Source organism: Malaclemys terrapin, chromosome 11 (assembly GCF_027887155.1).
Source record: "Malaclemys terrapin pileata isolate rMalTer1 chromosome 11, rMalTer1.hap1, whole genome shotgun sequence".
Taxonomy (NCBI): domain Eukaryota; kingdom Metazoa; phylum Chordata; order Testudines; family Emydidae; genus Malaclemys; species Malaclemys terrapin.
In genome coordinates this window covers 7,864,155-7,880,572 of record NC_071515.1, presented here as the reverse complement: position 1 = coordinate 7,880,572, position 16,418 = coordinate 7,864,155, and the positions used below count along the sequence as shown (strand labels likewise).

Here is a 16,418-nt window from a genome sequence, read left to right as displayed (position 1 = left end):
ATGAACATTATACCTCATTCTAATGTGCTTAATTTACACACCCTCCTCCCTGGCTCTCCACACAAAATAAGATGCTGCCTGCATTGAATGTAAATCAGATTCCAAATGATTTTCTCTTTCTAGTGGCAAACTGTATTGCTTTAACATAAATTAAAAGTCTAATCAATATTACCAAACAAAGTGCAGTCTTTGCTGAAAAGTAGGTGAGCCAAAGTCCGCTGTTGTGCAGCAGTGTAAATCTGGAGACAAGCCATTGACATTAACTGGCCAGAGATTTTCTCTGTTGTAAATTAAACCAGACTTTGTAACTGACATTTGTAAGTTTCAAAAAGGAACATGCTCAAAGAAAGTGAAAGTCCACAGCTGTCTGGAATGTTGTGTCAGCAGAAGTGGTGGGTCAGCCCTTCCACCTGCCCCAGTGAGACCATTTCCTCCACCTCCTGATCAAACTTGTACCACTGTCATCCCTTCTCCTATAATCCCATTGGGGGTTAGACTAGATGACCTTCTGAGGTCCCTCCAACCCTGATATTCTATGATTCTATGACTCCTCCTCCTCAACCTCTGACTCTGCTTCAGTTCCTTTCCCTCACAATGCAGGTCTGCTTTGGTCCTCCCCATCATAAGAAACTCCCCTTGAATCCAGCTCCCTCCTCAGCTGTCACTCCACCGCCTCTTCCTTTCACAGGCCTGGTCCCCACTAAGTCCCCACTTCGGACTAAGGTACGCAAATTCAGCTACGTTATTAACGTAGCTGAATTCGAAGTACCTTAGTCCGAACTTACCGCGGTCCAGACGCGGCAGGAAGTCTCCCTCCATCGATGCCGCGTACTCCTCTCGGCGAGCTGGAGTACCGGCGCCGACTGTGAGCACTTCCGGGATCGATCCGGGATCGATTTATCGCGTCTTAACCAGACGCGATAAATCGATCCCAGAACATCGATTGCGTGCCGCCGGACCCTCCAGTAAGTGAAGACAAGGCCACAGAGTCAAGTTCCTTTCTTCCAGTTTAACTTAAACAGTCTCCAGCCAACACTCTCAGCTCTTTTCTGTCTCTGTTGATCACACTTTCTTTCTGATTTGTTCCTTTCAACACTGTCTCCATATTCTTGTTTGAGAATGTGTCTGTGTGTATCCCAGTGTGAGACTGGGGGATGTTTCAGGATAACTGGTCTCTGTGGATAGACTGAGCCCAGCTAGGGTGGCCAGCAGTCCAGTTTTTGACCGGAAAGGCCGGTTGGAAAGGGGACCTGACAGTGTCTGGTCAGATGTACTTACCAGACATCTAAAGTCTGGTTCCTGTGGGCAGCAAAGGCAGGCAGGCATAAGGTCTTCACAGGGCCGGTGCAAGGATATTTTGCACCCTCGGCAAAACTTCCACCTTGTGCCCCCCTCCCCCAACATCGGTTCATTGAGGGGCAAATCCCAACGAGCATATATAGACCCCAGGGGCTAGCCTGCCCAGGGGCCAGCCGTGCCCAGGGGCTGCTCCCTAGACCAGGTTCCCCCCTCCCCGCCCCCTGAACTCCCCTGGAGGGTGCACAGCCCCCCTGTGAGCCCTCCCCAGCTTCCTCCTTGCCACGTTCGGGCTCTGTGGCTCCCGGGAGTGTGACCACCGCTGCCCCTCCCGGAGCATGCTCAGGGCCCCGCGCCCAGGTGGCAGCTCACATGCCCAGGAGCCGCAGAGCCCGAGCGTGGTGAGGGAGAAGCTGGGGGGCGCACGGGGGCCTCTGCCCGCATGCATCTGCTGCAGCCTGCAGGAGCCCCCTGGGGAGGCGCCAGGCCACAGCCTGGGCAGGAGGGGTGGGGGGCGCGACTGCTCCCTGCTAGCGGCGCCACCGCCTTTGCAGGGCTCCTGCATCCCTGCGCTGCGCCGGCTCCTCCATGGCTGGGGCTCGCCGCTGTCGCAAGCAGGACACTCTGGCTCTTCGGTGCCTCTGGAAGGCGGCTCCTCCCTGCCGAGCCAGGGCACCACTTTTTGGCACCCTCAGGGCCGTCCTATGCAGTATTATTAAATTGGTGCCCCTATGCCCGACGGCAGCCTGAGCTTGCAGTCCGGCAATAACAAGACGCCCAGCCTGCCTCATGTGGCGCAGAGTCACAGTTCCCCACAGAGACCCCTGTACCCTCTCCCTCATGCAGAATGGACATGCAGAAGGTACCTACTTAAAAGCACTAAATTTGGGAATAAAAAATGTCAGTCACAGGTTTTTTGACATGCCCTGAAGTTTGTCAGACATTTATTTGCAAAAACTTTGTAGTAAGGGTGAGTCAGCTGTCTTGCTGAATACAACATTAAATATTATGGAATACATGATGCAGCTCTTCTCTGTTTTACATTTTATTAATCAATATTTCTAAGCTGATTTTATATTTTAAATGTATTCTTAAATGTACTCATTCCAGATTACTACATATTTACCTCACTGAAACAGACATTATTTTAAATTAATCAATAACAGAGGTTTAGTGTGTTCATAACAATGTTCATTGCTTTTAGAAAAAGGGAACACTAATTTACTGTGTGATATCTCCATAACAATACACGTTTATGAAATTTCACCAACTTTAAAAAATATGTTTCCAAAGATTTTAGGCATAACAAAGGATTTTATATCTTACTAAGGTACTGATTTTGCTTAAAACTAGTTCATCAGATAGTCAGAAGTAAAGAAAGGGAAACTCTTTGTCCAGCTATCTGGAAGCAAAGGGCTGTTGCTTCCTTCAGTGGGGGGGGGGGGGGGGGGTTAGAGTAGGGGGTGAAGGGAGAAATGGATGGACAGAAAGGACAGGAAGACTTTGGAAGTAAGTTTTTTTTTTACTATAGTAATTAAAATGTGTATTTTAGATAAGAGGGGGGTCTTTTGAAGAATTTATTTAAAAAACCATATGTCTGAAGATCCAAGCATTTAAGGCTAAAGATGATTGTGCATCTAAAAATCTGTGCAAGGATTTTTTTAGAGATGTGATTTTATAATCTTCACCAACTCACTAATGAAATATTTTTAAAGCAAATTTTAAACTAAGGTCCTGTAGACTGACATGTTCTGAGTAAATATGACAGTCGTGCACAACTGTTTTTGTCAGGACAGTCAGAAACTGACAGTAGATACCTGGGGGTTGGCAAATGCCTGTTAAATGTCTTCATTACCCCTTGAATGGCTCTTTAACAGTTTCATTGTTGTGCTAATAGGTCTGGCAGGCTGGAGACTGTTTCTCTTTTAACTACTAGATCCCCTTCCCAGGAAGACTCAGAGCCAGCAGGAAGGGTCAGAACAGGGATAGGAAAACCAGTAGGGTGGACACTAAGACCCAGTGGTGCCCCAAATTTTCAGGTGCCCTACCCAGCTGCCTATGCCTGAGGACAGCCCTGGGCACCCCCAACCACTTGCTGCCCTAGGCCACTGCCTAGTTCGCCTAGTGGTTGCACCGGCCCTGGGTCTTCACCCCCGCCAACCCCTACTCACCCGGGGCTGCCTCTTACCTGCGTCGGGCCACTGCAGCTCCCAGCGCCAGCGCCACAGGCAAGTCCCTCCCAATGGGGGTAGAGGAGAGAGGAAGAGCAGCGAGTAATGGGAGAAAGGGAGAAGAAGAGCAAATGGGAACGGAGCCTTGGGGGAAGAGGCTGGGTCTCAGGGGGAAGAAGCAGTGCAAGGGTGGGACCTTGGTGGGGAAGAGTTGGAGCAGAGGCTGGGCCTCAGGGGGAAGAGGTGGGGTGGTGAAGGTTCTGGCATTCCTGCTGGAGCATCCAGTTTTTAAATATTACAAAGTTGTCAACCTTAAACCCAGCTCCCCTGGATTGGAGCATGTGACCCTAATCCAGCTAATTAAAGAGGACTACATCTGGGTCTGTAACGTGCTGCTAGTAGGCAGCTGGGGAGAAAGGACTGAGACAGGCTGAGCCCTAGAGAGCAAAGCCACACTGGAGTGGAGTTAACTCCTGTGGTGGGTCCCAGAAGCAGGGGGCTCAGAGAAGGAATCCCGTGGCTGCAGCTTCAAGAGGGGTGCAAAGTTGGTGGAGGCAAGGAAGCTTGAAGGAACTGGAGTGCCAAAGAGTTGGCACAAAGTGGCCACAAATGGCTCAGAGAAAATCCCCCTGGTATACAGGAGCTCCCTGCTGGTGAAAACCTCTGTAACTGAGACCTGTGCTATCTGCTTCTGCATCCCCCTTCCCCCTAGGAGATTGACGTGTGTGGGAGGGGAGAGGGAGATGGATTTGGACTAGGATGTGACACAGTAGGGTTCTGCAACACCTAATCTCCACTGGAATAAGGTAGGTTATATATATAATGCAATCACTTGGTGTGATTGCAGCTCGAGCCGCATACCTGACCTTGCTTTAATATAACTAGCTCAGGTCCCAGAACAGTGAAGGGGCAGCAGCGCAAGTTAGCTTTCCAATTACTCAGGGTCCACCTCTGCGAGCGGCAGAAGCTATGTCGGCGGGAGAGCTTCTCATAAGAATGGCCACACTGGCTCAGACCAATGGTCCATCTAGCCCAGTATCCTGTCTTCTGACAGTGGCCAATGCCAGATGCTCCACAGGGAACGAACAGAACTGATAATCCTCACGTAATCCATCCCTTGTCACCCATTCCCAGCTTCTGGCAAACAGAGGCTAGGGGCACCATCCCTGCCCATCCTGGCTAATAGCCATTGATGGGCCTTGTGATGGGTCATCCCCCCCACCCGGGGTGCCACCTGGAACTGGGATACCACTGAGCCCCCCTGATCCACCAAAACTAGGCTTCCTTTTACACTGTACTGCTGTGACAAGCTCCAAAGCCTACTCTAGCTTGCACTTTCACCAGCATTCACACAGGTAGGGACACACCCAGCTGCAGTTACGTACAGGCAGGGCCATTGACCAGGCCCTGGATGGGAAGGCTTCAGCTAGGGCACCTCCCAGTTCCTAAGGCACGCACCCTGTCTGGAGTGTAAACCCAAAATTATACCATCTTGCACTGCACAAGGAATTGTACAGCGTAAGCTCAGAAAATTCGTCCTCTCCTTCAATGTGGAGAGTAATATGCAACAGCTTTCTGCCTCGAGTTCTGATTTTCACACCCTGGTTTAGATAGAGCAAAAACAAGTTTTTTAACTACAAAAGATAGATTTTAAATGATTATAAGGGATAGCAAACAGATCAAAGCAGATTGCCTAGCAAATAAACAAAAAAACACAAACTAAGCTTCATATACTAAATAGATTGGATATGAATAGAAGATTCTCACCCTAAGTGATGATACAAGCAGGCTGCAGATTCTTAAGGGGCAAACTGCACTTGCTTACAGCTTGGAATCCCCAGGTGTTCCATTCACAGGCTAAAAATCCCTTTAGCTGGGGTCCAGCACTTCCCCCAGTTCAGTCTTTGTTCCTCAGGTGTTTCCAGGAATCTTCCTAGGTGAGGAGTCAGTGAAAAACCCAGATTATGTCACTTCCCTGCCTTATATAGCTTTTCCATATGGCGGGAACCCTTTGTTTCAAAGCTTGGTTCCCATGCCAGTCAGTGGAAAAATACTGAGATCCGAAGATGGAGTCCAGCACCAGCTGACCTGGGTCACATGTCCCTGTAAAGTTACTGCAGCCATCCCCCACTGGCTGTTTGGAGCATTCACAGGAAGGCTCACCAGGTGCGAGATAAGCTTCTCCTAAGGCCTATTGTTTCTTCCTAATGGCTCATTAACCTAAATTGGCCCTTCCCAGCCAACTATCTAGAATAAGAACATTTTGCCTAGTGGGCATTGCCCAGGAATAGCTACATGTGAAATAGATACATAGTCAATATTCATAACTTTGGATACAAAAATGATACATGCATACAAATAGGATAATCATATTCAGCAAACCATAACTTTTCCAATGACACCTTACATGCTTTATCTTGCATAAAATACATCATAATTATGATAATTTATCATACTAATATCACTATGAAGAATATGGGGTGTAGTGTCACAGGCTGATCCTCCATGAATTTATGTAGTTCTTTTTTTAACTCTGTTATAGTCTTGGCCTTCAACATCCTCTGGCAAAGAGTTCCACAGGTAGGGGCTGGAGCACATAACTTATGAGGAGAGGCTGAGGGAACTGAGATTATTTATCTGCAGAAGAGAAGAATGAGGGGGGGATTTGATAGCTGCTTTCAAGTACCTGAAGGGGGGGTTCCAAAGAGGATGGATCTAGGCTGTTCTCAGTGGTAGCAGATGACAGAACAAGGAGAAATGGTCTCAAGTTGCAGTGGGGGAGGTTTAGGTTGGATATTAGGAGAAACTTTTTCACTAGGAGGGTGGTGATGCACTGGAATGAGTTACGTAGGAAGGTGGTGGAATCTCCTTCCTTAGAGGTTTTTAAGGCCCGGCTTGACAAAGCCCTGGCTCAGATGATTTAGTTGGGGATTGGTCCTGCTTTGAGCAGGGGGTTGGACTAGATGACCTCCTGAGGTCCCTTCCAATCCTGATATTCTATGATTGCTTATGTCAGTGTAACTTATGTCATACAGGGGGGTGACTTATTCATCCCCCTGAGTGACATAAATGATCCTGACATGGGCTGTAGTGTAAACATAGCCTTCATCTACTTATGCCTAGCACCGGCTCTAAATGCAATCACACCCAATCATTGCAGTCCAGTCATACCCTTACAGTAGCTCCTCCCCACTCCATAGGGCCCCACCCAGTGCAACTTTTCTACAGGAGAGGCTCTTGCCCACTGTTATTTTTGAGGACCGTAACAGCCTTTTATGGAACCAGACACTGCTATTCACCTTTCAGAGAGTAAATTTAAAGGGCTTTGCTTAGATGTAGCATTGCTTTGTAGGGTGATTTTTGCAGTTCCTACCTTGTATTTCATTTGTAGGTATCCCTGTGGTATGAAGTATAGTAACTGTATATTCAACCCTGGGCCAGATTCTTTTTTGCCTTTGAGCCTTGAGTCTCATTTAATCTACACCAGGGTCTTAACCAGTCTCCCTGACAGCCCTCCTCTCTGTGTTCCACTAAACAGAAACTCACTGTGCCCCTGATGTGCTGAGATGACACACCAGCCATACATCCAACATAGTATCTACCTACGTGCTGAATTTATTAGTCTGCTCCTAAGAACAGTTCCTTTTTAAGGACTTTGATAAAGTTCGAACAAATGGCTCCTTCTGAAGTGATTTAAACAAGGTGGAGCTGCATGGCTCTGCTTTGCGTGCTTGTGGAGATAACACTTTGCGTTTGAGAGTCCCAGGCCAGCTGTGGTATTCCAAATGCAAAGGGAAAGTTGAAAGGATAATCTGCCTTTGGTAGCCTGTTTATCCTTTACATTCTATAGAGTGTTGATGTGAGTACTTTGTACCTTAACCTTTTGGCTCAGGGAAAAGAGCAAAGATCCCCTATTTCTTATCCAATCCAAAAACATAGATCCATTTCCATCAAAAGAGGGGGAAAGCAGCCTTTTCCCAGGCACTGAATTTGATCTCCTTTTTATTAGGACTGCTGAATAATTGCCCATAATTCCAAATAGCTCCTCCTCTATCCCTCTTGAATATTTTCTGCATAAATAGGTGATTTTTTTCCAGAGGTGGGTAACAGTTGCAGGTTTACAGGGTAGACTTGCATCTGAATCACAACTTTCTCAGGGTTCTGGGAGACCAGCATTCAAATTTGGGGCCATTTCTGCATTGCTCTGTTCTTTCTGGAGCCCTCTTCCCAGCTCACTTCATTTCTCTGATTCTGGTAATCTCTTTACTGTACCTTTTTAATCTGAGTTAACTCCTGTTGTGCTCTCTTGTCTATCTTGGAAATTTTTGCCCTGAGAATCTGAATGTGATGGGAAGTATCAGAGGGGTAGCCGTGTTAGTCTGAATCTGTAAAAAGCAGATGCATCTGAAGAAGTGAGGTTCTTACCCACGAAAGCTTATGCTCCCAATACTTCTGTTAGTCTTAAAGGTGCCACAGGACCCTCTGTTGTTGAATGTGATGGAAAATCTCTTTTAAAAGACAGACCTCTGAACAGTATGAAAAATATATGTAGTGCCCCTCTCCACCTGGTTACCTCCTTTAATGTCAATCCGCTTACAGGTTTTGATGGACAGGTCTGGATTCTTTTGGATCCCGCCACCCACTCAGCAGGGTGAATCTTTTTTCTTTTTTTTTCTATGAAATTATTTGGCGGTGATGCTGGACTCTTAAGTCACTGCAGAGGGGCTGCTGTCTACTCTCAGGGATCCTCCTCAAGCAGGAATCAGGCTGCGTCGGTCCCAGGATTTCCCCTCACCACGAAGGGGTGCAGGACTCAAGGTGTAGATTATACAACTACCCTAACATCCAAACTGTAGCCTCCTAGCCCAGCCTCCAGTCTAGGGTGACCAGACAGCAACTGTGAAAAAACGGGACAGGGGGTGGGGGGTAATAGGCACCTATATAAGAAAAAGTCCCTAAAACCAGGACTGTCCCTATAAAAACAGGACATCTGGTCACCCTACTCCAGTCACACACTCGGCAGGCAGCTTCCCTGGACTAGCAGAGCTGACCATGTGGTGACTAGTCCCACCTTGGGAGCTGGCGGTGAACCCAGCCTGGCTGGGGAAATTTCTCAGCAAACACTACCAATTGGGACTCATCCGTGGGGAAAGAAAACCCAGGTGAGGGATCAGCTGTCAGGACCCTAGAGGCCAGTTCTCAGGGGGAACCCTGCTTGCAGGCCTGGGACTCACCAGCTCCCCACACAACCAGTCCTGCCCTTGCCCTGGCTGGCTCCAGCCTCCCCCAAAATGGCTTCTCCCCTCTCCTGAACTCCCTGGGAGGGGCATCTCACTCCCTATTGGTTGCCGGGCAGACTCTGAGTTTGCCTTGGCTCCTCCTCCCTGAGCTGCCAGCAGACAGAGCTCCAGGAATCTATGTAATCTCCTTGGGGGTTACATATATTTACCTTTGCATCATATCTTGCCACCATTTCATGTACAGAGCTCCTCATTTACAACTACAGTATCTAAAAGCAATGTCAGGAGATGGCCTTATAAGCTTTGCACTAGGAAAACCAACCAAGACTGAGTGTTAAGGGAGAACTACATATGAAGCATATGCTTAGCTTTCTTTGAATTGCAAAGTCACTCTTCCTTGTATTTCACATCCAGGGAACAACTGGTGCAATCTATTTACTCATGAAAGGTCAATTGTGTAGGGTCACTTTGTGTGTGCTGAACACTGCATTTCTCTACTGATTGATGAAACGTGTCATCATCCAGCCTGGAAAGGTTCTAACACTTGTCTATTTTCTGAAGAGATACAGAAGTGTTCGTTAGGCTTTCCTTCTTGTCTAATCTGTTTCAGGTTTGTGCTGGTAAATTTAAAATGCTGGATCACTATGGGACGAAGCGCGTCCCCTCTATTCCATTGAGTGCTCCTCAAAACACAGCACTGGGCCAGGGACTCAGATGTGCTAGAGCTCTTCTCAGTGCACTTTTGGAGAGGGGTTGGGACAAAGGCTATGCTTCCAGCATGCCCCAGCAATGGTGTGACATGAGCCTGGTTTTACATCACATGGGATTTTGCTTCCATAATAAAAAAAGCTATCAAAAGTAGCTTCCTCCCCTCACTTTCCTATTGTATTTTATACATATGTAAAGGGAATCCCCAGCTGCTCAGACAGGACAACTTCACAACCCTAATGTACTGCTCTGTCAGTGCAAAAGGATTATAGTCCAGGCAATACCTTGCCCACTCTTTATAATACAGAGCTAGGAATGTGCTTGACATCACAGGATATGGGCCAACCTGACCAGCTTAGGACATCTGATGAAATCACAGCCTGAGTAAGAAATTTTTCACCTTAATGTGACTATTAAATGACATACGTGGTCAGTACAGTTCCTACTGTATCTACCTACTGAATATAATTGGCACTCTGTTACTCTCATTAATAGCCTGTTACTCTCAGCAGATAAGCCAAGGAATGAAAGATCATGATCACTGAACTAGCCACTGTTACCTGGAGGCACAGTACAAGCCGAATGGAACTGTCTTGTGGCTATATTAGTATTTGTCCTGGCCACCCACTTATCCACAATCAGAAAAGGAGTTTAGTACTTTAACAGTGGATTATGATTTCCTACACAATTCTTATTACAAAGCAGACAGTTATTTATGAAGGACTGAAGGATCCATCAATACAATCCAAATCTAAATCTTCAGTTTTTGAAAACAGCAATTGCTGCCAGCACAGGGTTTCTATTAGTTTTTTTTCCCCTCTTGCGCTGGTACAAACCCAGATCACTCAATGCCTGGGTAAGACAATGGTGTAAGGATTTAGGTTTATTAGGAACTGGAGAACCTTTGGGAAAGGAGAAGTCTATATAGGAAGGATGGGCTCCACCTAAACCAAAATGGACCCAGACTGCAGGCATGAAAAATGAAGGTCATCAAGGAGTTTTTAAACTAAGGGCTGGGGAAAGCTGGCAGGTGTTGAAGGAGCACACGGTTCAGACAGAGACATCCCATGCCGAGGATCTATTAATGGAGATTCTCCGTGTCCTAGTAAAGAGGAGAGGATAGAAGTTGATAAAATACAGGCAGGAATTGAAGAGAAAGAGTCGAATGAAAAAGAATCCCATTCAATTACAGCACATGAAGGCAGACAACTAAAAAGTGACAGATTTTATAATTGCTTGTATACCAATGCTAGAACTTGAGTGTCTGGTATTAAATGAGGACAGTGATATAATAGGCATCCCAGAAACTTGGTGAAATAATGACTATCAATGGGAGACTGTAATATCAGGGTACAGATGCCCCCCGGGTTATGCAAATGCGACTTACGCAAATCTGCACTTACAGAAAAAGTTCCATAAGCTAGAAATAGGAGTTTTTTTTCTTTTCTTTTCTTTTTTTTTCTGCGTAATGGTCAGGTATACATTTCCGACTTACGCAAAATTTGAGTTACTCAAGGCGTTCCAGAACAGAACGCTTGCGTAAGTCGAGGAGCGTCTGTACAAAATATACAGGAATGACAGAGTAGGTCGTACTGATGAGGAAGTGGCACTATGTGTGAAAGAAAGCATAGAGACAAATACAGTAACAAATCTTTAATGAATCAAACTGTGCCATAGAATCTCTATGGATAGAAGTTCTGTGCTTGAGTAATAAGAATATAGCAGTAGGAATATACCACTGACCAATTCTGATGGTGATTGTGAAATGCTCAGGGAGATTAGAGAGGCTATTAAAATGAAACAACTCAATAATAATGGGGAATTTCAACTATCCCCACATTGACTGGGTACATGTCACCTCAGGATGGAATGCAGACAAAGTTTCTAGACACCACAAATGACTGCTTCCTGGAGTAGCTAGTCCTGGAACCCAAAAGGGGAGAGGCAATTCTTGATTTAATCTTAAATGGAGCACAGCATCTGGTCAAAGAGATGAATATAGCTGAATGGCTTGGTAATAGCAACCATAATATAATTAAATTCAACATCTTTGTGTTTGTGTGGGGGGAGAGGGGGGATTACCAAAGGAGCCCACCACAGTAACATTTAATTTCAGAAAGAGGAACTACACAAAAATGAGAAAGCTAGTTAAATGAAAATTAAAAGAAACAGTTACAAGAGTGAAATGCCTAGATGCTGCATGGAAACTTTTTAAAAACACCATAATAAAGGCTCAAATTATATGTATACCCCAAAATTAAAAAGAATTGTAAGAGCACCAAAAAAATGCCACCATGGATAAACAGAGTAAAAGGGACAGTTAGAGGCAAAAAGCATCCTTTAAAAATTGGAAGTCAAATCCTACTGAGGAAAATAGAAAGAAGCATAAACTCTGAAAAGTCAAGTGTAAAAGTATAATTAGCCATGCCAAAAAAGAATTTGAAGAGCAACTAGCACAAGACTCAAAAACTAAACAGCAACAAATAATAATAATAATAATTAATAATAAATTAAGTATATCAGAAGCAGGAAGTCTGCCAAACAATCAGTCGAGCCACTGGACGATTGAGAGCACTCAAGAAAGACAAGGCCATTCCAGAGAAGCTAAATTAATTCTTTGCATCAGTCTTCACTGCAGAGGATGTGAGGGAGATTCCCACACCTGAGCCATTCTTGTTAGGTGACACATCTGAGGAACTGTCCCAGACTGAGGTGTCAATAGAGGAGGTTTTGGAACAAATTGATAAATTGAACAGTAATAAGTCACCAGGACCAGATGGTATTCACCCAAGAATTCTGAAGAAACTCAAATATGAAACTGAAGAACTACTAACTGTAGTATGTAGCTTAAATCAGCTTCTGTACCAGATGACTGGAGGATAGCTAATGTGATGCCAATTTTTAAAAAAGGCTCCAAAGGTGACCCCTAGCAATTACAGGCTGATAAACTTAAATTCAGTTCCAAGCAAATTAGTTAAAATTATAGTAAAGAACAGAATTCTCAGGCACATAACTGAACAAAATATGTTGGGGAAGAGTCAACGTGGCTTTTGTAAAGGGATATTATGCCTCACCAATCTATTACAGTTCTTTGAAGGAGTCAACAAACATATGGACAAGGGTGATCCAGTGTACCTGGACATTCAGAAAGCTTTTGACAAGCTCCCTCACCAAAGACTCTTAAGGAAAGTAAGCAGTCATGGACTAACAGGGAAGGTCTTCTCATGGATCGATAACTGGTTAAAAGACAGGAAACAAAAGGTAGGAATAAATGGTCAGTTTTCAGAATGGAGAGAGGTAAATAGTGGTGTCCCCCAGAGATTTGTACTGGGACCAGTGCTGTTAAACCTATTCCTAAATGATCTGGAAAAAGGGGTAAACAGTGAGGTGGCAAAATTTGCAGACGACACAAAATTATTCAAGACAGTTTAGTCCAAAGCACACTGTGAAGAGTTACAAAGGGATCTCACAAAACTGGGTGACTGGGCAATAAAATGGCAGATGAAATTCAATGTTGATAAGTGCAAAGTAATGCGCATTGGAAAATATAACCCCAACTATACATACAAGATGCTGGGGTCTAAATTAGCTGTTACCACTCAAGAAAGAGCTTTTGGAGTCATTGTGGATAGTTCTCTGAAAACATCCACTCAATGTGCAGCGGCAGTCAAAAAAGCTAAAGAAATGTTGGGAACCATTAGGAAAGGGATAGATAATAAAAGTAAATATCATAATGCCACTATATAAATCCATGGGATGTCCACACCTTGAATACTGGGTGCAGATCTGGTTGCCATTTCTCAGAAAAGATACGTTAGAAATGGAAAAGGTTCAGAGAAGGACAACAAAATGATTAAGGGTATGGAAAGGCTGCCGCATGAGGAGAGATTAAAAAGACTGGGACTTTTCAGCTAGGAAAATAGACAGCTAATGGGGGATATGATAGAGGTTTTTAAAATCATGACTGGGGTGGAGAAAATGAATACTGTAAAGAAATATTATTTAGCCCTTGACATAACACAAGAACCAGGGGTCACCCAATGAAATTAATAGGCAGCAGGTTGAAAATAAAGAAAAGGAAGTGCTGCTTCATACAACGCACAGTCAACCTCTGGAACTTGTTGTCAGGGGATGTCGTGAAGGCCAAAACTATAACTGGGTTCAAAAAAGAATTTGATAAGTTGATGGAGGATAAGTCCATCAATGGCTGCTAGCCAGGATGGGCAGGGATGCAAAACCGTGCTGCGAAGTGTCCCTAGCCTCTGACTGCCAGAAGCTGGGACTGGATGACGGGCGATGGGTCACTTGATGATTGCCCTGTTCTCTTTATTTCCTTTGAAGCATCTACCATTGGCCACTGTCAGAAGACAGGATACTGGCCTAGATGGACCAGTGGTCAGACCCAGTTATGGCCATTCTTATGTTTTTATATTCCCTACTTTTGTTGATTTAGGATGTGAATGACCTATAACAACAAAGAGGCCTCTGGGAGATGAAATGTGCTTACTCAGATTGACTGGCATAGACTTGGAGTAGGGGAGAGGTGGCTATTGCAATTCAACGTGCAGATATTAACGTTAAGTTAATGAGTAAAACAAAGATATGTTCCTTGAATGGGAATGGTGCTTGCAAATCCAAAGGTAGATTTTGTTCATTAGAGCAGGAAAGGTTTTGTTGTGCCAAGTCAATATATGAGGCAGTAAAAACAGATGAGACAGTAAATTCAAATAAGGTTGCAAGCAGTGTAAACGCCGGGCAGTGTTAGTTCAGCTATAAAAAGTAGTTTGCAACATCTGTAGTCAAACCATTTTCCGGCTTTGAGATGGCTCCATTGTTTCCCACTTTTTACTCATTTGCTGCAGGGATTTTTCTTTTCTTACTCTTCCTGGGGTTTGTGGAAGGTGCGCGGCTGTTGGTGATCCCTCAGGATGGAAGTCACTGGCTCAGCATGCGTGCAGTAGTGGAGAAACTCGGTGAGAAAGGGCATGAAATAGTAGTGGTTGCTCCCGAAGTCAATTTACTCTTGAAAGAAACAGAGCATTACACAAGGAAAACATATGCTGTGCCTTACGCCCAAGAAGATCTTGACCAGAGTTTTAGTAAATTTGCTAACAGTCTCTTTCGTGAGGTCTCTTTTCCCTACACTATTCTTGCGGAATACCGGAACACCATGTACGTCATTAACATGTTTTTTCACAACTGTGACAGCCTGCTGCAGAACAGAGAAATCATACGATACTTGGAAGAGAGTAAATTTGATGCACTCTTCACAGACCCAGCGTTGCCGTGTGGGGTGATCCTAGCAGAATATCTGTCCATCCCTTCCGTATACTTCTTTCGTGGATTTCCATGCAGTTTAGAGCATGCAATCTGTAAATCTCCAAACCCTGTTTCCTATGTACCAAGATGCTATACTAGTCACACAGACCACATGACTTTTTCCCAGCGAGTGGTAAACCTACTGGTTAGCTCTTTAGAGACATCACTGTTTAAGGATTTGTATACCAAATACCAAGACATTGCATCAAAGTTTCTCCAGAGAGATGTGCACTTACCAACACTTTACAGAAATGGCTCCATTTGGCTACTGAGATACGACTTTATATTTGAGTATCCCAGACCAGTGATGCCCAACATGGTCTTCATCGGAGGCATAAACTGTGAGGAGGGAAAGAACCTATCTCAGGTATGTCCAGTGATTCTGTTTTGTGTTTGCACTTTCATTTTGATATTTTTTCTGTGGAAAAAGCTGTAGATGAGCAGTGGGCATTATAGCTCATTGTAATGTGCCTAATTTACACACCCTCCTCCATGGCTCTCCACACAAAATACAAAATAGGATGCTGCCTGCATTGAATGTGAATCAGACTCCAAATGATTTTCTCTTGCTAGTGACAAACTGTATTGCCTTAACATAAATTAAAAGTCTAAGCAATATTACCAAACAAAGATCCATAATTCAAGCTTTATGAAAAAGTAGGTGAGCTAAAGTTCACTGTTGTGCAGCAGTGTAAATCTGGAGACAAGCCATTGACAAGCTCAAGTTCCTTTCTTCCAGTTTAACTTAAACACTCTCCAACCACTCCAATGAAACTGCTCTCTCCAAAGTCTCTAGTGACCTCTTCCTGGCCAGATCCCTGGATTTTAGCTCATCCTTATCCTCCTTGAGCTCTCAGCTGCTTTTCATCTCTGCTGATCACACTTTCTTTCTTGAAGCTTTGTTCTCTGCAACACTGTCTCCTTGTTCTTGTATGAGAAGGTGTCCATGTGTATCCCAGTGAGAGTGGCGGGTGTCACAGGATAGTTGGTCTCTGTGGGTAGACTGAGCCAAGCTCCCCTGGACTCGAGCAGGTGAGCCTAATCTAACTAATTAAATAGGACTACATCTAGATCTATAAAGGGCTCCATGTGGGCAGCTTGGGAGAAAGGACTGAGACAGGCTGAGCCTGGGGGAGTAAAGCCACCCTGGAGTGGAGTTAACTCCTGTGGTGGGTACCTGGAGCAAGGGGCTCAAGGAAGGAACCACACAGCTGCAACTCTAAGAGAGTTGCAGAGCTGGTGGAGGCAAAGAAGCTTCCAGGAGCTAGAATGCCAGAGACCCTTGGCCCTGAAACTTGGGGGGCCAAGGGTCTCTGGCATTCTAGCTCCTGGGGCCCAGGTATTGACTTAAGACTGCCTTCTGTTAGTTTGTTTGATTAACCGGTGTTATAAAACCTCCATAACTGAGACTGGACATGCCAGCGCATGCTGTGAGCCGGGGAGCAGCAGCAGCCCACCCGGTGACAGAGGGTGTTGGAATAGCAGGATGCGTTGAGGCCACAAAGGCTCCTCACACTGCCACGGAAGGACATAAAGAACAGTCCTGTCCCTCCATCAGTTCCCTCTTACTGCCCATGGCAGTGAAAGGGATTCCAGGGAGCCTCTGACCGCTGCTCTCTTTAGGGACTTTGATCTAGCTCTTGTCCAACGAACGTGGTGAAGAAATACTATCTTCTCCCTCTCA

The 16,418-nt window shown here is 45.1% G+C and overlaps 1 protein-coding gene across 3 annotated transcripts in view; it reads left to right on the top strand.

Moving 5' to 3' along the window:
* The window catches only part of LOC128845295 (UDP-glucuronosyltransferase 1-6-like), a 130,119-nt gene that overhangs the window by 33,157 nt on the left and 80,544 nt on the right, over positions 1-16,418 (top strand). The window contains exon 1 of one of the 3 annotated variants that reach the window (XM_054043769.1): positions 14,186-15,101. The exons of the other annotated variants lie outside the window; for them this stretch is intronic. Coding sequence (XP_053899744.1) covers positions 14,238-15,101 — 864 coding nt within the window. The 5' untranslated portion in view covers positions 14,186-14,237. Of the gene's footprint in view, positions 1-14,185; positions 15,102-16,418 lie in introns of those variants that run through there. 3 annotated transcript variants of the gene reach the window in all.